General features: G+C 39.5%; 2 protein-coding genes across 20 annotated transcripts in view; one reads left to right on the top strand and one right to left on the bottom strand.

Moving 5' to 3' along the window:
* Window positions 1-9,735, bottom strand: part of LOC100984344 (calpain-3) — a 145,131-nt gene extending 135,396 nt beyond the window's left edge. For 3 of the 17 annotated variants that reach the window (XR_004666487.3, XM_055098321.2, XM_063596576.1), the window contains exons 1-3: window positions 8,427-9,674; window positions 6,526-6,588; window positions 4,355-4,463 (exon numbers count right to left, since the gene is read on the bottom strand). Coding sequence is in view for 16 of the 17 variants with exons in the window: in XM_055098321.2 (XP_054954296.2) it covers window positions 4,355-4,463; window positions 6,526-6,588; window positions 8,427-8,455 (201 nt within the window). In the remaining variant the exon portion in view is untranslated. Of the gene's footprint in view, window positions 1-1,803; window positions 2,021-4,354; window positions 4,464-4,888; window positions 4,921-6,525; window positions 6,589-8,426 lie in introns of all 17 variants that reach the window. The other 14 variants (XM_063596571.1, XM_063596574.1, XM_063596579.1 and 11 more) reach the window with 13 other exon arrangements.
* TMEM87A (transmembrane protein 87A) overlaps window positions 9,535-22,522 on the top strand; it is a 62,501-nt gene continuing 49,513 nt past the window's right edge. For all 3 annotated transcript variants that reach the window (XM_055098323.2, XM_055098322.2, XM_008973229.4), the window contains exons 1-6: window positions 9,535-9,678; window positions 10,805-10,865; window positions 14,572-14,657; window positions 18,392-18,505; window positions 21,354-21,407; window positions 21,601-21,645. In XM_055098323.2, the coding sequence (XP_054954298.1) occupies window positions 9,535-9,678; window positions 10,805-10,865; window positions 14,572-14,657; window positions 18,392-18,505; window positions 21,354-21,407; window positions 21,601-21,645 (504 nt within the window). The remainder of the gene's footprint in view (window positions 9,679-10,804; window positions 10,866-14,571; window positions 14,658-18,391; window positions 18,506-21,353; window positions 21,408-21,600; window positions 21,646-22,522) is intronic.

Below are 22,522 nucleotides of genomic sequence, written 5' to 3'. Positions count from 1 at the left end.
CACACTCTCTCTCCACTATGCGAGGGCACAAGAAGAAGGCAGCCATCTACAAACCAAGAAGAGAGCCCTCACCAGACAGTGAAGCTGCTAGCACCTTGATCTTGGAATTTACAGCCTTCAGAACTGCGAGAAATAAACATCTGTTGTGTAAGCTGCCCAGCCTGTGATATTTGGTTATGGCAGCCTAACCCAATGTTGAATGAAGCTTGGTTCTGCTTCCTGGTTGTTTATTAAGGAGCAGATTGGGGAAGGGAATTGAGAGGGAGAAATTCAAAAATTAACAAATCTTGACAACTCCAAAGTTACTGCTTTAAGGGTTTTAAAGGTGTAGGGGCAGGCAGGCACCAAGAGTGTTGGATTTGTCAGAATCTGCCTGATCAGTGTAATTTGAGAACTGCAGCTGTGAGCTGAATATGATCCTCTTAGACTCTGGGCTGTCCCTCTTGACCTGAAATAAAAAGCTATCATTCTGAATAAGTGGATGTATGCAGCTTATTTTAAAACTTCAGATCACACTCATACCATATCTTAATGTGCAATCTCCTTGAAACACCCATCTTATCCCAGAAACCATTTTTAATAGAAGTTCTTTGTTATTAAAAAATTTTTTTTTTGAGACAAGAGTCTCACTGTGTTGCCCAGGCTGAGGGTGCAGTGGCACAATCTTGGCTCACTGCAACCTCTGACTGCCAGGTTCAAGCAATTCTCCTGCCTCAGCCTCCTGAGTAGCTGGGACTACAGGCACATGCCACCATGCCTGGCTAATTTTTGTTATTTTTAGTAGAGACGGGTTTTACCATGTTGGTCAGGCTGGTCTTGAACTCCTGACCTCGTGATCTGCCCACCTCAGCCTACCAAAGTGCTGGGATTATAGGTGTTAGCCACCGCACTCGGCCTTATTTTTGTATTTTTAGTAGAGATGGGGTTTCACCATGTTGATCAGTCTGGTCTCAAACCCCTGACCTCAGGAGATCCATCTGCCTGGGCCTCCCAAAGTGCTGGGATTAAAGGCATGAGCCACTGCACCTGGCCTAAACAGGAATTTAAAAGAGACTGTTTCTCAAGACTTTTGCAGCTTGGCAATTTAATCAATGTATATGTATAACCTCTCGGTCACAATAATTATTTTCTACTATCCTGAAGGATTCACTTTATTAGTACAGCCTTCACAATTTTTAAATTTATGTTCATAAGTAAGTTAATCTGTAATTTTCTTTTTCCATGCTGTCTTTGTCATGTTTTAGGTCAATTTTTTTTGGACAGTGTCTGTGTTGCCCAGGCAGCAGTGCAGTGGCACCATCTTGGCTCACTGCAACCTCTGCCTCCCAGGGTCAAGTGATTCTCATGTCTCAGCCTTTGGAGTAGCTGGGATTACAGGCATGCATCACCCTGCCTGGCTAATTTTTGTATTTTTAGTAGAGATGGGGTTTTGCCATGTTGGCCATAGCTGGTCTCAAACTCCTGGCCTCAAGTGATCTGCCTGCTTTGGCCTCCCAAAGTGCTGGGATTATAGGCGTGAGCCACCACGCCTGGCCTAATAGAGGCTCTTTCACTATGCAATGAGCTGCATATAAGATGCAGGCAACATTAGTGATCACCATCACCTTTGTTGTCCCTAACAGACTGACAGAGGGCATGAAACCTTATGTACCTACTAGTCATCTCAACACCACATGACAAGGAGGACATTAAAATGGAGTTCAGCGCAGAATTTCAGGGTGATCTCCCGAAATATGTATTTGCATACATTTGCCTGAGATCAGGGCATGCAGATTCCCTATGTGGTTCTCATATTTCTAATACCTGAGCATGGAGTTTGTTCCAAGAGGTCCTCAAAGTTCTCAGTCTTGGGAGCTACGTTGCTGATGTCCCAGGTAATTTGTCCTTGTTTATCAGGCTCCTCAGCTTCCTTTTGAGCCAGGTGCTGTCTTGTGCTGAGATCCTGTGTCTCCTCCTGGACTGTGGTTTCTTTGCCTTTGAAGGCATCCAGAGTTGTTGGGCTCTGGTCCTGGCACCTGACCTGAAGAGCGTTGTCCCTCACTTTTTCAGGATCCAAAAAGAGAAACTGATCTACAGTAACGTGAAATGGCATATGTGGGTGTCCACCGCAAACTGGTATCACGCTGTGTTGAGAATTTTCATTTCGGCTCACCACTGATATTCCGGGTGATTTTGCCTCATTTACTTTACCTCAGCACGTCTTCATGACCAGGTGCTCAATATACTAAGCATCCTCAAGAATGGATAGGGATTCTTGCTCTGACTATGGACAACTACAACTCTCTCAGGTTAGACACAATGGAAACAGGAAAGAAAATGAGACAATGAGAAGAAAAACGTGACAGAAAGGTTCTTGACATCTGGCCAAGGCCTAAAGACTCCTGGAAGGCCTCTGATGGACTTGATGCATTTCCTGGAGCCAACTGCTTCTGCTGACCCTGAATAGAAGGGTCTGGCCGGGTGTCAGGCTATTAGACCACATGCAAACAGTGGTTGGCTCTCCAGGAAGGAAATTAGTGCTGCCCCATTTTTTTCTCCATGAACAGTTACCAAACTAGGCTACAAAAGGATATATAAAAAACATATATAAATAAGAATATAAAGGGAGACCTGAATCAGCATTAGAGGACCTATGGCTTTGGGGGTACCATGAGCTGAGAACTCAAATGTATCAAACACACTAGGCAAGGAGGAAAATTACTCCAGAAAAATGGGTGGTGTAAGAATCAGCACTAGATTTTGGAGAAAGGCTAACTGCCCCATCTGTGCAGCTAAGAGAGATGAGCTAAATGTACTGCCACAATAACTATGTTGTAGAAGTTGAGGACAGGGGATGGGGATAAAGAACACAGAACTGTTGATATGATTCTAGCTCATATTTTGAATTTGGGCAAGAAAGTTATGGATGAAGATTCCATATGACTAAAATCTCTAAAACTCCATAATGAAGGTAGTTTTCCTTACTGTACAATTGTTCTTTCTGTCTGGGAATAAAGTTTGGACCCATTTCTAAATTAAAGGCCTTACAATTATTATGGAGAACCCACGAATATCAGTACAGCGCTGCAGGGCAGGAACTATAGTAGTCACATAGTTCACAGCTTTGCCACGAATGTCAGCTTCCCAGAACTGGGACTTGTTAGTGAGTTGGTGCCGTTATTATACAAGCAGTTATGGGACCCAGACCTAATGGCCTTAACTGTCTTTCAGTGATATGAATTACCAGTTAAGTCAGATTGGTCTCAGAGGCCTTAGAAACTTAGGATGCCTTTAGAATGCAGGGAGGATCTGAAAGTGAAGGTCAGGTTGAGGGCATCAGGCAGTAGTGCACAGTCACACTTCCTAGCACAGCCCATAGTGCTTCCTCTATGACTGGCCCATCTAAAGTAACATGACAACTTCACGGGTGAGATAAAGCACTTAAGATATACTTCCCTAACCCTCTCACTAGGCAAAAACTATGGTAACCTCTAGTGAAGCAGCTCAGGTGAGGGAACACTTGTTACTTGGGTTTTCAACTGCATAGTCCTTTTGCCTGTTCCCCCTGGCCCACCTGCATTTTGAGATTTGGACATACCCTGAATTTGTACCTTGCTCAGGCTACACATGCAAATGGGCATTGTGTAATAGTGTTAGAAAGCACGTGGGTGACAGCGTCTGACAGATGCAGGAGAAAATTTTGGTTACTAAATGTGAGACTTTGGGCAAGTGATTTTCCAGACTTCATTTTCCTTATCTGAAAATTGGGATAATATAATGTACCTCTTAGATGTGTTACGAAGACTAAACAAAAGGAAATAATATTTGTAAGACATTTAGGAAAACATCTGATACACAGGCAATCTATATACTTATATTCATATACCTATTACAATATTATTAGTATAGATACGAAAAGATGACATTCATTTTCTTTCTTTCTTTGTTCTTTTTTGAGGGAGGATCTTGCTGTGTCACCCAGGCTGAAGTGCAGTGGCACTATCATAGCTCACTGCAGCCTCGACCTCCCGGGCTCAAGAGATCCTCCCACCTCAGCCTCCTGAGTAGCTGGGACTACAGGCATACACCACTGTGCCTGGATAATTTTTTGTACTTTTTATAGAGATGGGTTTTCGCCATGTTACCCAGGCTGGTCTCGAACTCCTGGGCTCGAGCAATCTGCCCGCTTCTGCCTCCCAGAGTGCTGGGATTACAGGCGTAAGCCACTAATCACTAAAAGGCTGATATTCCTTTTCTAAAGAGGTTTATTTTTGAAGCATACATAGCTTTAATTGGCTTTTGTAGAAATTTACTTCATTCAGGCCCAATAAATACAGAAACAAATTATTCTCTGTAGAAAATACTTCCATCTCACCTTACTTGCTTCATTGATGATTTGGAACCTGGTGCTGTCTTCATCTGTTGTGACTGAGTCCAGTAATGCCTGATAGGTGGACTTCTTGGAAAGCCACTGTTTCTGACGCCTATAGATACGGAGTATGCAGATGCTTAATAATTATTTGTGATTGTCAGTATCCAAAAGACTATATTATCATGTGGAAGTCATTAAAATTCACTATGATATTCAGTGAATTTCAGGGCACAAACAGTATTAGTACTATAATAAAGTGCTAATCAGGAACTTTATTATTAGAATGCTAATAAGATGAGTATTAGTAAGAATACTAATACAATTGATTATTATAACGTTGCTCAAAGGATGACATCTTGTCTTTCTTGAGATGGTGGGGCAATTTTCATAGATGACATTTGTGAACTTGTTAATTTCCCTCCCTCTTTCCATAAAATGGACTTTAATAGTAACTAAATAATTTCTAGTGGATATTAAATATAATCTAGTGGTTTAACAAGGTTACCAGGCATTCACTGTAGACTTCCCTCTAGATACCTGTTCAGAATTAACATAATACGCTTTTCTTCCTATTAAACAGAGAGGGAATATGTTAGAAAGCTATACTGTATAATACAATTTTTGATTATTTCAGTTTCAAGATCATGTAAAGACTGTTTTTTTTTGTTGTTCAAATGAAGATTATGGCCAGGCGTGGTGGCTCATGCCTGTAATCCCAGTACTTTGGGAGGCCGAGGTGGATGGATCATCTGAGGTCAGGAGTTCAAGACTAGCCTGACCAACATGGTGAAACCCCCTCTCTACTAAAAATACAAAAAATTAGCCGGGCGTGGTGGTGCATGCCTGTAATCCCAGCTAGTCGGGAAGCTGAGGCAGAAGAATCGCTTGAACCCAGGAGGTGGAGGTTGTGGTGGGCAGTGATTGCGCCACTGCACTCCAGCCTGGGTGACAGAGGGAGACTCCGTCTCAAAAAATGAATAAAAATAAAATAAAATGAAGATTTTAAAGGCATATTTTTTGTATCTCTGGAGAAACAGGCAATCTTTTTTTTTTTTAGACGGAGTTTCACTCTTGTTGCCCAGGCTGGAGTGCAATGGCACGATCTCGGCTCACCACAATCTCTGCCTCCTAGGTTCAAGCAATTCTCCTGCCTCAGCCTCCCAAGTAGCTGGGATTACAGGCATGCGCCACCATGCCTGGCTAATTTTGTATTTTTAGTAGAGACGGGGTTTGTGCATGTTGGTCAGGCTGGTCTCAAACTCCCAACCTCAGGTGATCCGCCTGCCTTGGCCTCCCAAAGTGCTGGGATTACAGGTGTGAGCCACCTTGCCCAGCCAGGCAATCTTATATAATGTTGATAGGAGTACAAATGGTATAATTCCTATGGAGGGAAATCTGGTAATAGTTAACACATTTCAAATGCATTTACTCTTTGACCCAGTAATCTCACTCCTAGAAAGGTATCCTATAAATACACCTGCATGTGTAGAAAATGACCTATGTATAGCTCTTCATTGTGGTAGTGCTATTTTAGCAAAAGATTAAAAACAACCCAAGGGTCTAGCAATAAGAGACAGACTGAATAAATTATATTAATAGTATATCTACCCCATGGAATATTATGCAGCTGTAAAAAGGAGAAACAATCTCCATGCACTCATATGAATTTCTCCTCAGAACAAACTATAAAGCAGGAAAAAAAACCTATTTGGTATAAAAAGGGGTGATTAAAAAAAGAGAAAAGCAGTAATATAAAAATACATGTATTTACAAAAAAATACTGGAAGGATAAATAAGAAATGAAGAAATTTGGTTACTCGGGACAAGATGAGGAATGGGTAGAAGGGGACAGGAGTGGAAGCAACATTTTTCAATGTATAGCTCTTTATATTATTTTTGAACCATGTAAAAGTATTATCTATTCAAAGCGTCAAAATTTAAAACTAGTTTAAAAATATTTTGGCTTTTAAAATAAAATAGCTGTTTATTGAAAAATTTAAATACTTCAGGAGTAAATGTATAAAGTTAAAAGTGAGTCTCCTGTCTGATGATTTCCTTAATTATTAAATTATCCTTTCCTTGGAAAGTCTATCAGTTCCAAAAATTTAATAAGCATCAATTTTGAAATACTGTCAGAGATGTTTTGATCTAGTTACTATATTTATTTTCCTTACCTGTAAAATGCGATCTTGTTACAGTCTCTGAAAATGTTTTTATCTACAGCTTCATCTTCAACACTAAATAAAAAGACATTTTGAGAAATTTATTTCACACAGGGCTTGTGAATCCAACTTTTGTACCTTCTCTAACGACAGTATGAACATGCAAAATAAACCTTTGGAGTCTATTCTGCAATGCAAAATTGTGTCACGGCCACAGTGTAACATAATAGCACATTATGTTGCAGAACAATAGCCTTTTGTAAATCCTCTGAGGTAAACAACAAAACATCAGGTTCTGGGATTACTCCAAAAGTAATGGGAAAAGATCACTGTCACTTATGAGACCTATTCTTTTGAAATAATGACTGAAGGCTATGACTGCAAAAGTAAAATCTGAAGGAGGAAAACCAAAACAGCATCCCAAAACGAACAAACCAAAACCAACCAACCAGACAAACTAAGAACCATAACCCACCCACCGATTTATTCAACAAAATATTTTCAGAATATTCTTCCTGAGAGCTGGGCTCTGAGGAAGATATGAACTGTGTTCAAGCTATCAGTTAGGGTTTTACCAGCAATCACAATACAAGCTGACAAATGCTTTAATAGAGGTGCAAGGTGCTAGAATAAGAACAGAACAGACGTAGAAGGGGAATTTCTTGCTTTTTAAGATGAGGTGACAAACTAGGGGCCATGTTTTTTAAAACCAAGTTTCCAGAAGAGCTGTTTCTGGGATAAAACATGAATGAGATATATGTATATTGAAGTTTGAGTATATGTATTTAAACTAGCCTCCATCTGATTAAAACAACTACAGATTATAAGGAGAAAAAAAAAATTACACCGGCTTTCATGCACTAGTGTGGCCGAATGCATCTGTAGTCAGCATGTCCATGATTATGTAGAAAGCTATGACTGAACACAAACGTCGAAATATTATGAAAACAAGCCCAGGCAGATATACTTGGCCATACTAAAAAACTGTTTGTCCTTCACTGAACTCAGTCTTTGTCCGTTTATTTTAATTTATTAAAAAAATTTCTTTTGAGACAGGATCTCGCTCTGCCTCCTACGTTGGAGTGAAGTGGCACGATCTTGGCTTGCTGCAACTGCTGCCTCCTGGGCTCAGGCTATCTTCCTGCCTCAGCCTCCTGAGTAGCTGGGACTACAGGCCCACATCACCACGTCTGGCTAACTTTAAAATTTTTGTAGAGACAGGGATTCAGCATGTTGCCCAGGCTGGTCTTGAACTCCTGGGTTCAAGCAATCTGCCCACCTATAGGCCTCCCAAAGTGCTGGGATTACAGGCATGAGCGAACCGGCCCAGTTTATTTTAATCAAGTATACAAAGATTGGAGAATCTTTTGTTTCCTCTTTACAGCTTCGAAGAATTAACTCTGGGATGATATAGGAAGGGGTGATTATAGATGAATTTGGAAAGCAACATGCCTGAAATTCACATGTTAAGAGTTCTGATTGCAACTTTTCCACTGTTAATGTTATTTAACCATCCTTTTTTTTTGGAGACAGGGTCTCACTTTGTTGCCCAAGCAGTGGCAAGATCACAGCTCCACTGCAGCCTCCAAATCCATCCTCCCAGTGGTCTCCCAAGTAGCTGGGACTCCGAGGGGGCGGGGAGGGGGTCTCGAACTCCTGAACTCAAGCGATCCTCCCACCTTGGCCTCCCAAAGTGCTGTGGGATTACCTGCGTGAGCCACTGCACCCGGCCTATTTAACCATCCTGAAAGTATTTTATGAGAGGCTATTAATATCAACTAACTTCCCGCGAACTGAGAGAAAAGATAAAGGTCAGCAAATACCAAATACGCAAATAAGAAATGCAATTAAAACACTATTCCCTGTTTCTAGGGACCCTGGGGTCACTCGCTACAGAAGCACTTGGCCTTTACCTTATTTCCTCTTTCACAGCTGCTTCCATGGCTTCTCTGTCACTCCGACCAGCTCCCAGCTCTCAGGACAAGGGCCCTGGGCGATCTTTTAAAAAAGCCGATTGGGTGTCTTTCTAAAATTACAACCAGTACTTCATCGTCAAGTTTCTTGGAAGGGAGTCCCCTCCAGATTCTCATGGAGTGACAAATCTTGTATCTTGCTCCTGGAATTTTTCAGGCCCAAACTAGCGTTTCTACAATGATTTATTTGGCAAATTTGTCTTGATTATGGGTGGCTGATGAGGAACGTGCTTTTGTTAGGAACCGAAACTGGGCGGCGGTGAGGGCGTGTACGCAATGAGTCCTAGAGGGTAAAAACCAAGAGCGTTAAGAACCTGGAAATGCCGAGACGGCCTCCCTGACTGGGACGAAGCATCTGCAGATCCATCTCAGTGGCGGGGTCACGCCACAGATTTTGAAAACTGACCCTGTCTCCGTTTTCGGTTAAGAGTGGGAAGTGCCGGCCGGGTCTTTGCTGGAGGCTAGGTCTCCAGCCAGATTGTACTGCAGCATCGTACTCTTCAGGGCTAGAAGGGGCCTTTGAAGGTTGTTACACTACCCAGTCTAGGAATCGCGTGTACTCCACCACCGCCGAATTCCAGCCTTTGCTTAAATACCACCCAAACCGGAGAACTCACTACTAGACGCCACTTGGGCAGCCAGGCTTAGGGCTTTTCCAGACTTTCTGGCCCCAAAGTCTGACACTGACTTAGAAGGGATGAAGGGCTGGGGCGAGCGGAAGTAGAGAGCCAAATCCTGCACGGGGTGCCTGCCTGGTCCTAAAACCTTTAACGGCTGGGAGACAGAAAAGACTCAGGCCAGGCTGGCATGTAGCGATCTCTCTAACCCAGCTGACCAGGTTCCAACCGGATGACGCCTGCGCAGTAGGTCCAAAGTCTCACGGCGCACAGACGACTGTCTGAGAGAGACGCCGCTACGCCGCACAGCAAACAAGCCCCGCGACGTTTCCAGGACCCGGATAATCCCGCCCTTAGAGCAGAGCCGGAAGAAGGCGGGACGAACCGGAAAAGGGTGAAATGCTTTCGGTAGGCACTCCACGGCTGTGAAGATGGCGGCGGCTGCGTGGCTTCAGGTGTTGCCTGTCATTCTTCTGCTTCTGGGAGCTCACCCGTCACCACTGTCGTTTTTCAGTGCGGGACCGGCAACCGTAGCTGCTGCCGACCGGTCCAAATGGCACATTCCGATACCGTCGGTGAGTATTCACTTCACTAACGTCTGAACCTAGAGGAGCGAGGGGTGGGGCTACGGCGGCCCAAGGGGTCCATGAAGGTTCCGCAAAAGTCTCTTCAAAAGGGGTGGGGTTGCTGGAATGGTCTGTGTGGCTAGCCAACTGGGACCCACCTCCCTGGAGTGGAAAGCCGCGCACTTCTGTGATTAGGCTGGCGGGAATGTAAGGGCCACTTCAGCAACAGAAAGGAGTGGTGGAGCGGCTTCTTATCAGAAAAACAGAACTTTCAGTGCCTGACTTGAGATGTAAACTTGATGTACAAACGGAGAGTTGTTTATCTTTCAGATGTTTCACAGAATCCAGTGTCCCCGGGTTGGATAAGAAAGATATGTAAATAGGAGTCTTCATTTCTTTCTTTCTTTTTCTTCCTCTGCACTTCTTGGTCCCTGGGTAATTCTGCTTACGAGATGGTTCGACTTCGCTTCAACTTTGGAATGGCTATTCTAAGCTTTACTGTGTGGCTAGAAAGCATAGAGATTTAAGAAATGTGTTTTAACATGGGAATGGTTAAAATGGAAGAAATAGTACTTAAAATTTAATGTGGTAAGGCTAGTCTTTCATTTGGATAATTAACTACATGGGTTGACCCTTTCTGCCCCTTACCCATTTTAAACCTAATTTCAGTAACAGATATAGTCCTGTGAGCAGACAAAAACCAGATGCAGGGAGGAAATGCTGAAAAGCATAAGCCCCATTAAACCTACGTTGGCCTTTTTGTTTCATTCTGCTCTGCTCACTGATTGTAATGTCCAAATCTTATTTGGGCTTTTATTATGGTAAACGTTATACTTTTGTTCAGTGGTGAAGATTTTCAGGTGTTCAATTAGGTTTTTACTTGTTACTAAAATGGTTAATAGTTAAGTCTTTTTAGATTTGAAAATAAAACTCTAGTTATTTGCACACAGAATAGTTCATTAGAAAAAATGATTGGTTATTCTGAGCAGTGATTGGTGAGTAAAGGGAATGAACTGATTAAGGGGTACGTCCCATAAAGATTTAAGTTAAGTTGGAATTTCTAGCAGTCTTAGTTATATGATGCTTTGGTAATTGAAGCCATCTGAGGCTAATTATCTTTCCTTTATGTTTGCAGGGGAAAAATTATTTTAGTTTTGGAAAGATCCTCTTCAGAAATACCACTATCTTCCTGAAGTGTGAGTTTTTGAATTTCATGAAGTTTTAATTTGAATTTTAAAAATTTATAGGTAATGTTTTAAATTACCTATTTTATAAGTTCTGAAATCTAATAGTCTGGCATTATCTAGGTATAAATATTTTTAGTATTACTAAGGTCCTTTTACTGAATCATCTTCAAAGTACTTGTGTGAACTTTATTTTCTTCTCTTTTTTTTCTGGTGTTTACATTGCATATATACACTATGTAGACATTATATATTAGTATATATAATGTATAAATATATATGCTGTATATACTACATTGACTATTCAGTCACATCTCAGTCGAATTACATTTACATTTGATACTTTCTGAGAAAAGCATCCTTAGGTGATTTTGTCATTATGCAAACATCATAGAGTATACTTAAAACTGGATGGCACTACACGCCTAGTCTGTATGGTACAGCCTATTGCTCCTAGACTATAAACCTGTATAACATGTTACTGTACTGAATACTATAGGTGGTTGTAACACAACGGTAAGTTTTTGTATATCTAAACATAGGAAAGTAGAGTACAAATACGATATTACAATTTTATGGGATCCCCGTTGTATATGTAGTCTTTCATTTACTGAAATGTTATGTAGTGCATGACTGTGATTATGTTGGGGTTGATTCCCTGCATGATGGTTTTAATCTGTTCTGTGTGGATTAAAGAGGTTTTACTCTTGTGTGCTTGTTAAATGTTTACTGCAAACATGACCTAGGTTTGTCAGGCCGTTGGCTATGAAGGAATATATTTAGTAGATCTTTTATTTACAAAAGGAGTATTTTACTGCCTTGGAAGAGGAAGCTCAGATATTATCAAGAAATAGGGATTATGTAGAACAAAACTAGTTTGTCTAGTGGAAAAATGACTGTATCTGAATCTAAAGTATCCCATTGTGTGTTCAATAAAAGCTTCCTTTTAGTTCTGAAACCGGCTTTAATTTAGAGAACGATTGATCGTGGGCAGCTTTATTTCTAGATGAGGGATAAAAATCCTGATGATAGATGTGTGATTCTATGCATACTGTCTCCACGGAAGTGCAAAATTTTAAGTCATAGTTGGATAATTTTATTCTTTTCAATTGTTTAGTGAGTAATTATTACTTATTGCATAGACTGTGGGGAAGTAATAGAAAAATGTTCTTCCTTCGTCGAGCTTACATTCTAGTGGGAGTGAAAACAGCAGGTAGAATTTCTCTGAAGAATATATACTGTATCCATGAATATGTAATCAGTCTCCTGACCAATGACTTACATTTGATTTAGATCAAATCTACTCTGACACTGGCCTTGTGAGATTGGTTTACTGGGTAACCTAGTAACCCTTGTCTTTTGGAATAGCTTGACAGCCTGTTTGCTGTTCTATTCTTTTATTAGGTCCAGTCTTTTTTTCACTTGTAGTTTGATCTAGTGGTGTTTTGCCAAGTTAAACCAACTGCATTTTTTTTAAGATGGTGTCTCACTCTGTCACCCAGACTGGAGTGCAGTGGTACAATCTTGGCTTACTGCAACCTCCACCTCCCAGGTTCAAGCGATTCTCCTGCCTCAGCCTCCTGAGTAGCTGGGTTTACAGGCATGAGTCTCTATGCCCAGCCCCAACTGCGTATTTTGAAGTGTTTATATTTCATTGTTTTTGGAGGATTTGAGGCACTTTATTTTTTGTTGTTGTTTTTTGAGACGGAGTTTTGCTGTGACGCCCAGGCTGGAATGCAGTGGCACGATCTCGGCTCACTGTAACCTCTGCTTCCTGGGTTCAAGCGATTCTCCTGCCTCAGCCTCCCGAGTAGCTGGGACTATAGGCGCGTGCCACCACGCCGGCTAATTTTTGTATTTTTAGCAGAGATGGGGTTTCACCATATTGGCCAGGCTGGTCTCGAACTCCCGACCTCAAGTTATCTGCCTGCCTTGGCCTCCCAAAGTTCTGGGATTACAGGTGTGAGCCACCGTGCCCGGCCTGAGACACTTTAATATTTACATTATCTTTTTCTTTGTTATTTCTGTGCTTTCTCATATTTACCAGTTGTCTTTGATTTTGTACTTTTTGGGGGATGGTATATAGCTTTCCATGGAATAGCTGGGACCATTTTTATTGTCTCTTAAAGCCTTTCATTTAAAGTTCTAAATATTGTCTTTTAACATAAACAGCAGTATTTTTGCTTCCAAATTTCCTTACAAGTTTCCTGTTTGGGGGATGTGTTCTTACTGGCTTTTTCTTAGTTAATCCTTTCCCTGTATGGATTATTTTGAATAGTTCATAGCCCGATTGCTTTTTATCATTTCCATAAATTCTATCCAACAGGTCAAATTTTTGAACATTCTAATAGAGTCCTTTGAAAATGTGTTGGTCATTTAAAAATTAGTTTGAGAAAACAGTTTAAAAGAAAGAAAAAAGGAAGCTTATAATTAGGTTGCGTCTTTTGTTATGAACGAAAAGTAGATTCCTAAATGCAGTCATGTTTATTTTTGTCACATTGTATAAAGTAGGGAGTCTTTAGTATATTTTTCCTTTCATAGCTAGAATCAAAGATAAAAGCGAATACTGACTTCCTCCAGCTAATCAGTCATATAGTCAGATTTACCCTCCCAAGTCTTCAGAATAATGTCTTGATCCATTAGAATACTGTGTTCCAAACTGTGTTTAATGAGCTTTATGAAGCTTCCATGATAACATGAGCTTCCTTGAGGCCTCTTTTAAGGTAGGCTTTGAAAAAAAAATCTGATACTCTTATCTTTGCTTTTGCTATTTCTACCTTCCACAGCCATGTTTGCTTTTCGTTCATTGCTCTTTCTGTTCTATCTTGATATCTTTCAAGGTCTGAGATAGCAATTTTGCTCTCAGTGGAACTATTATGTATATCATCATTTAACACCATTTAACAGTTGTGAATATTGCCCTGTGACATGCATTCCTAATTTTATTATTGCTCTTCAACTAGCCTTTTGAAGGGTCTTAATAATTTGTTTCCACTCGTTTCCCTCTTTAGCCTAACAGTGTGCCATTATACCTTTGTAATACTTGTGCTATTTATTTATTTATTTATTTATTTATGTTTTTTGAGACAGGGTCTCGCTCTGTCGCCCAGGCTGGAGTGCAGTGGTACCATCATGGCTCACTGCAGACTTGACCTCCTGGGCTCAAGTGATCCTCCTGCCTCCCTTGCCTGAGTAGCTGGGACTACAAGCATGTACCACCACGCCTAGCTTTTTAATCATTTTTTGTAGAGATGAGTTCTCACTATGTTGCCTAGGGTGGTCTTGAGCTCCTGGGCTCAAGCGATCCCCCTGCCTTGGCCTCCCAAACTTCTGGGGTTATAGGTGTGAGCTACCGCACCTAGCCTGCTCAATAAATACTTAAATAATAGAAGACTGGCTTGAATTTAGGAGTGCTTTATCACTCCCAGGTTTTTCTCAATAGAGATCCAGAAGTTAAGACTTTATGGCATAAAAATAGATCCACAGTTTCCAGAGGTTAAAAACTGCTTACCTGCTATTTTTCTATGAACAACAATACTTTTATCTTAATATCCAGCTCTTTTTGCATGTATTATTTCAATACCTTATGTTTGGAGAAAGGATGGTCTTTGAGTATCTCAGTTTAGGGTACGAAATAAATAGGATGGAGGTTAACAGTTTAGGAAAAATGCTTTGTTGGGGAATTATCTTTTGTTAACAAAGATTTCTTCTTTTGTAGTTGATGGAGAACCTTGTGACCTGTCTTTGAATATAACCTGGTATCTGAAAAGCGCTGATTGTTACAATGAAATCTATAACTTCAAGGTAAGGAACATAAAATTACAGAGTTTTCTTGGAACTTAGTGATTATCTGGTTCCAGTCTCTTAATTTCATAGAGGAAAGAGTATCATGTAGCTACGGAGGAGGAGAGCTGAAACTAGAATGCATGCTTCCCAATTTGCAGACCATCAATTCTCAAACTTTTTGGTTTCAGAACTCTTATATTTGTAAAAATTATTGTGGATTCCAGAAAGCCTTTGAGCATGTGGGTTATGCTATTAGAAATTACAACTGAGAAAATATAAAAATATTTATTAATTTATTTTAAAGTAGCAATAATAAACTTATTACATGTTAATATAAATAACTTTTTCCCAGAAAACCACATAGAAGAGTAGGATTGTTTTGTATTTTTGTAAATTTGTTTATTATCTGGCATAACAGAAGATCACTGGATTCTTATATTCCCTCCTTCACTCAGTCTGTTGCAATAATTTGGCTTAAGTACATGTAGAAAATAATGACCTCATACAGATATATAGTTGGGAAAAGGAATGGTATTTTAATGGCCTTTTCAGATAACTGAGGATATTCTTTTTTGATTCTATACCAAAACTCAACAAGTGGAAGTTTTTAACGGTTAGTTGCAATGTGGAATCTGAAATATTAATGAACTTTTTTTGTACTCTGATAAGAAATCCACTGATATGAATGTATCTTTTACCTGTGTGTGATCTTGTAGCATCATTTATTGGTCATTTAGAAAATAGCAGTTGACTGAATTATATACATTTTTATAAATATTAACTCATTTCACACTTAGCTAAAAATTACATTGTTTATAACTATACCCTGCCCTCTTCATCTCATCAGTAGGTTCTTAAGTTTTGGAAGCCGTTAAATTCATAGTAGCAGATACAAGTTCTTCAAAATTCCAGTTTTTGCTTGAAATCTCAAATTTTATTTTGGCAGTGAATACTGTCAGTTGTCTTCCTTGAGGGGACAGCCTCCGTTGCCCATTTCCAGAGAAATATCTCTCAAATAACCAAGTCTGAGTAATGGTAGTTTTTCAGTCATTCTTTCAAGTAAATATGGTGTTTCGTGGAAAAAATGATTAGTTTAACTCACAAGTCAAAGCAATTGCAGAGTGCTTTATCTCAAGACAATAATTTATTGTATTTTGCATACTTTCCATTTTGTCACCTAGATTATTTAAAAAGTCAGGTACTCAAAAGGTCCAGATTTAATAACATTAATAATTTTTACTGCTTTATCTAGGATATTCTTACATAAAACTGGCATTATTAAAAACTGCCAGTTTGTGGCTATGAAGAATATGACTGCTAGTACAATTAAATGCCACTGCCTTAGTTCCTGATAAGGGGCAACAGTTTTACCCACTATTGCTTTTGTAATATCATTACAAGTCAAATAGCATACTATTATTATTATGAAAATAGTTTTTTTTTTTTTTTGAGACGGAGTCTCACTCTGTCGCCCAGGCTGGAGTGCAGTGGCGCGATCTCAGCTCACCGCAACCTCTGCCTCCCGGGTTCAAGTGATTCTCCAGCCTCAGCCTCCCAAGTAGCTGGGATTACAGGTGTCTGCCACCACACCTGGCTAATTTTTGTATTTTTAGTAAAGATGGGGTTTTGCCATGTTGGCCAGGCAGGTCTCAAACTCCTGACCTCAGGTGATCCACCTGCCTCAGTCTCCCAAAGTGCTGGGATTACAGGCGTGAGCCATTGTGCTCAGCCATGAAAATAGTTTTGACTATGGTTCAACGGCCACACTTTTGAGAATTGCCATAATCTAGAATACTTGAGCGTTGAAAATATATTGCTCAAAGAACAAAGCTGGAAGCATCACATTACCTGACTTCAAACTGTACTACAGGGCTACAGTAACCAAAACAGACACAAAGACCAATGAAACAGAGAAGACAGCCCAGAAATAAGGCCGCACACCTACTACCATCTGATATTTAACAAAGCTGACAAAAACAAGCAATGGGGAAAGGACTCCCTATTTAGTAGATAGTGTTGCGGTAGCGTGCTGGCCATATGCAGATTGAAACTGGACCCCTTCCTCACGCCATATTCAAAAATCAACTCAAGATAGATTAAAGACTTAAATGTAAAACCCAAAACGATAAAAACCCTGGAAGACAACCTAGGCAATACCATTCTGGACACGGGAAGTGGCAAAGATTTCATGATGAAGATGCCAAAAGCAATTGCAACAAAAGCAAAAATTGACAAATGGGATCTAATTAAGCTTAAGAGCTTCTGCACAGCAAAAGAAACTATCAATAGAGTAGACAGCCTACAGAATGGGAGAAAATATTTGCAAACTATGCATCCAACAAAGGTCTAATATCCAGCCTCTATAAGGAACTTAAACAAATTTATATGCAAAAAACAACCCCATAGAAAAGTGGGTAAAGGACATGAACAGACACTTTTCAAAAGAAGATATACAGCCAACAAGCATATGAAAAAAAAAAGCTCAGTATCATTGATTATTAGAGAAATGCAAATCAAAATCACAATGAGATACCATCTCACATCAGAATGGTTATTATTAAAAAGTCAAGGATAATAGATGCTGGCAAAGTTGTGGAGAAAAGGGAATGCTTATACATTGTTAGTGGGAGTGTAAATTAGTTCAACCACTGTGGAAAGCACTGTGGCAATTCCTCAAAGAGCTAAAAACAGAATTACCATTTGACCCAGGAATCCCATTACTGGGTATATATCCAAAGTAATATAAATCATTCTACCGTAAAGACATATGCACATATATGTTCACTGCAGCACTATTTACAATAGCAAAGACATGGAATCAACCTAAATGCTCATCAATGGTAAACTGGATAAATAAAATGTGGTACATATGCGGCCATAAAAAAGAATGTGATACATATGCAGCCATAAAAAAGAATGAGATCATTTCCTTTGCAAGAACACAGAAGGAGCTGGAGGCCATTAACCTTAGCAAACTAACACAGGAACAGAAAGCGAAATACCACGTTTTCACTTATAAGTGGGAGGTGAATGATGAGAACACATGATCACAAAGAGGGGAACGGCAGACACTGGGCCTACTTGAGGGTGGAGGGTGGGAGGAGGGAGAGGATCAGAAAAAATAACTCTTGAGTACTAGGCAGTACCTGGGTGATGAAATAATCTGTAAAACAGTCCCCTGTGAGTTCAGTTTACCTATATAACAAAGTTGCGTATGTATACCGGAACCTAAAATAAAAGTTAAAAAAAAAAAATATATATATATACACACACACACACACATATATAGTTCTGAGTTGAATTTTTCAGACCTTTTCCATTCTGTTTGTATCTCTCAATTTGCATTTTTAAGAAGATTATCCTAGTTCTGTGCTTGCAACAATTTTCTGCTCTATCTTAGCTTATGAGCATGAATATCTTTTTGTTGATGTTGTTAATTTGGTCAAGTAAATCTTTTAAGTATATTTTAATGTGACAAAACCCTCTACACTCTGGCAGTTTCCCAGTCTACTCAGAATTGTTAGTAGAACTATGCCCTGTGAGCCAAAGACTAGAGTCTAATAGTCCTTGAGTCTAATAGTGTTTGATTCTTAGATACTTTTATGTAGAGCCTTTATCTGATGCTGTTCATTTTTGAAATAGCAAACTCAAAATTGTATCTGTACTACAGGTGAACTATTTGTTGTGCTGTGCTCTTAGTATCTTATTTTTTGGAAGGTGAGTTAACTACTCTGTATTATCTCTTTTTCCAGGCAGAAGAAGTAGAGTTGTATTTGGAAAAACTTAAGGAAAAAAGAGGCTTGTCTGGGAAATATCAAACATCATCAAAATTGTTCCAGAACTGCAGTGAACTCTTTAAAACACAGGTAATCTTTGAAAGTGATTGGAGATAAATAGAATAGGCAAAAATTGGAATGTATATATTTTTGGCTATATCCACTTCTGACTCCTCAAGTATTTCTTTTGGCAGAAGTAAGTGGAAGCATGTTCTGATAGGTACATAGTCAGCCACTTATACATACTCATCAAAGAGAGGTTGTACTTTCCTTTGTGTGTAAAAAGCAAACCCCCATTTTTTTTATTGTGGTAAAATATACACTACATAAAATTTACCATTTTAACCATTTCTAAGTGTATAATACAGTGGCATTAAATATATTCACATTGCTGTGCAGCCATCGACCCATCTCCAGTACTTTTTTTTTCCCCAAGGCAGATTCTCGCTCTGTCCCCCAGGCTGGAGTGCAGTGGCACAATCTCGGCTCACTGCAGTCTCCACCTCCCGGATCTAAGCAGTTCTTTCACCTCAGCCTCCCAAGTGGCTAGGGCTACAGATTCACACCATTACGCCTGGCTGATTTTTTTTGTATTTTCTGTAGAGACAGGATTTCACCATGTTAGCCAGGCTGGTCTTGAGCTCTTGACCTGAAGTGATCCACCCACCTTGGCCTCCCAAAATGCCAGGATTACAGGTGTGAGCCACCGGGCTGAGCCCCATCTCTAGTACTTTTATCATCCCAAACTGAAACATCATACCTATTAAACAAAAATTCCCCACCTTCCAACCCCAAGACCATGGTAACCACTCTTCTACTTTCCATAAATTTGACTATTCTAGATACCTCATATAAATAGAATCATACAACTTTTGTTCTTTTTTGTCTGACTTCTTCCACTTAGCATAATGTTTTTAAGGTTCATCCATGTTATAGCATTATCAGAATTTCATTCCTTTTTAAGGCTAAATGATGTTCTATTGTATGTATGTACCACATTTTGTTTTTCCATTCATCTGTTGATGGACATTTAAAACGTCACATTTTTAATTCTCTGGTGTCCTCATCTAATTAATATGTTCCCAGAAAAATCAGGGTTTTTAAAATTTACTTCTATAGATCTGAAATCAGAAGGGTATCATCATTGTCTTAGAGTTCAATTTCACACCTTAATTTTGTAGAAAGAGGGAGATGTGAATAATCATACATTTTTCGTGCTTACACATATGTAATCATGTAAGTGGAGATTCTGATATCAAATTTTGTTGTCTTAGAAATAGTAATCTCAGTTTTTTGATAGAAAAATTTTATATGTGTTGAAAATAGTTATAGTAATTATCATCTATACTTGTCCTTACTATATTTAAAAATTATTTTGGAATATTTAGCAACTTGCCTTGAACTGTCAAATTACTAGAAGTAAAGTTTATTATTAAGAAGACAAATTTAGTCATTGGTAATTGAGGCCAGACGCGGTGGCTCAGGTCTGTAATCCCAGCACTTTGGGAGGCCGAGGTGGGCGGATCACCTGAGGTCAGGAGTTCAAGACCAGCCTGGCCAACATGGTGAAACCCTGTCTCTACAAAAAAATTAGCCGGGCATGGTGGCGGGTGCCTGTAATCCCAGCTACTCGGGAGGCTGAAGTGGGAGAATCATTTGAACCCAGGAGGCTGACATAGTGTCAATGCACTCCAGCCTGGGCGACGAGAGTGAAACTTGGCCTCAAAAAAAAAAAAAAAAAAAAATGGATAATTGATGAGCAGATGAAGTAATTGGTAATTGAAGGAAGAGTTCCGCTTTTATTATAAATTAGATTTTATGGTCTTGGAGGGAAAAGAAAATAGCTTTAAGATGGTGAAAGAATGGTAGAGAAAGCTAGAAGCAATGTGATGTTGTGTAGTTTGTATGTTTTCTGTTGGTTTTCCAAATTTATCCCTTAGACTAGGAGGATTGGTTGGTCTTTCTTGGATTTGATTATGGAAAGCTACCTGATGCATCTAGTTGCTGGAGGCTGACTACTTTTAGATGTGCTATAATCTTTCCAGGGTCTTGGCTTATTGGTAAGGTTTCCTCTCCTCCTCCAGTCTAATGTAACAGAGTTGAATTACACAGTCTCATTACTCAGGAAAGAGAATGCCTCATCTACTGATAACTGGTAAGAAAGATAATTAGTGTAGTTTTTTACAGGCATAAAAAATGTAGTATGGTGGAAGGGACAGCAGACCTAAGCATCAAGAATATTAGGTTTAGGCTGGGCACGGTGGCTCACGCCTGTAGTCCCAGCACTTCGGGAGGCCGATGTGGGCGGATCATGAGGTCAGGAGATTGAGACCATCCTGGCTAACACGGTGAAACCCCATCTCTACTAAAAATACAAAAACAATTAGCCGGGCATGGTGGCGGGCACCTGTAGTCCCAGCTACTTGGGAGGCTGAGGCAGGAGAATGGCGTGAACCTGGGAGGCGGAGCTTGCAGTGAGCCGAGATCACACCACTGCACTCCAGCCTGTGCAACAGAGCAAGACTCTGTCTCAAAAAAAAAAAAAAAAAAGAATATTAGGTTTAAATCCTATTTCTTTGTCTAAAGCTTTGTAGTTTTGAGCCACATTTTACTCATCTGTAGAATGAGGGGAAATGAGCTAAGATTCTTCTATCCTAAGCATACATCCTATATCTAAAGCTTTGTCATTCTTAGATGTTTATTATTCTGATAGAAAAATTGATTGGCCATTTTGGTTTGATACTATTTTCTAGTTCCCAGCAGGGTTTTATTCACTTGTTTGTGGTTAATTGGAAATGTTTTGTCTATTGATGCTGTGTTATTATATTTACGAGTTAGGGTGTGGTGTTTTGTTTTAACCATTTCTTTGTATTTTGAGCTACACTTTTCTTCTAGTATTTATACACCTTTAATGTTTTGTTTTGTATTTCTTTTATAGAGCTTTTCTGGAGATTTTATGCATCGACTGCCTCTTTTAGGAGAAAAACAGGAGGTAATTGTTTTCATTATATATTTCTGAGAGTGCAGTAAAAACTTTGGTGGTGCAGGAGATACCTGTGCTCACTGCATCTCTAAGGAGGGAGTGCTGCACCTGGGGAGCAGGCTTCCCCAGTGGCTACAGGAACTTGGGCAGCTAAAAACAAGAAGTTCTGAATTAATTATTATTATTTTTTTAATGTTTAAAGGCTAAGGAGAATGGAACAAACCTTACCTTTATTGGAGACAAAACCGTAAGTATATTTGGGGATTTGGGGCATTGAACACATATTTTAGTTTTCTTATATTTGTGTATTTTTGAATTGTTCTCCCATACTATGCTAATATGTGAAAAGAAAGTTAAATCTGGAAGCTATAGACCAAAATGTTAAAAATGGTTGGATCTCTGGATGATACTATGAGTGATTTTTAGTTTCTTTGTGTTTTCTGAATTTTCTACTGTACACCTGTATTGCTTTTATAATTATCCCCCCATAAATATCTGTAAACAGGAAGAAACTTATTAAAAATAAGAACTCTTAAACTTCATCTAAAATTATCTGTGATAAAATATAATTGAAAGAGAGTTTGGAAAAATTGAAATAAGGTCTAAAGCTATAAATATGCCTTAAGTTTTCATAAATATGCATTGTATGGATACTATTTTCAAATTCATAATTAATTCCTCAAAACATCGCCAGTTAAAAATTTAGAGGAAGGATGACAGCTATCAATGTTGGGTTATGGCTTTTACAAAGCTGATTAAAGTTTTAAGTTTTATAACAACTTTATGAAGGTATAATATACATATTACAGAAGTTATGTTTTGTTTCGTTTTCTGAGATAAGGTCTCACTCTTGCCCATGCTGGAGAACAGTGGTATGAACATGGCTCCCTGCAGCCTTGATGTCTTGGGCTCAAGTGATCCTCCTGCCTCAGACTCCAAGTAACTGGGGCCACAGGTACATACCACCATGCCTGGCTAATTTTTAAAAATGTTTTGTGGGGGTTGGGTCTCACCATGTTGCCCAGGCTGGTATAGAACTCCTAGGCTCAAGTAATCGTCTCACTTCAGCCTCCCAAAGTGCTAGGATTATAGGCGTGAGCCACTGCACCCAGCCTAAAAGTTGT

This window comes from Pan paniscus, chromosome 16, assembly GCF_029289425.2.
Source record: "Pan paniscus chromosome 16, NHGRI_mPanPan1-v2.0_pri, whole genome shotgun sequence".
Classification (NCBI taxonomy): domain Eukaryota; kingdom Metazoa; phylum Chordata; class Mammalia; order Primates; family Hominidae; genus Pan; species Pan paniscus.
The sequence above is the reverse complement of the archived record's forward strand: the minus strand, read 5'-3'. Positions and strand labels throughout refer to the sequence as shown.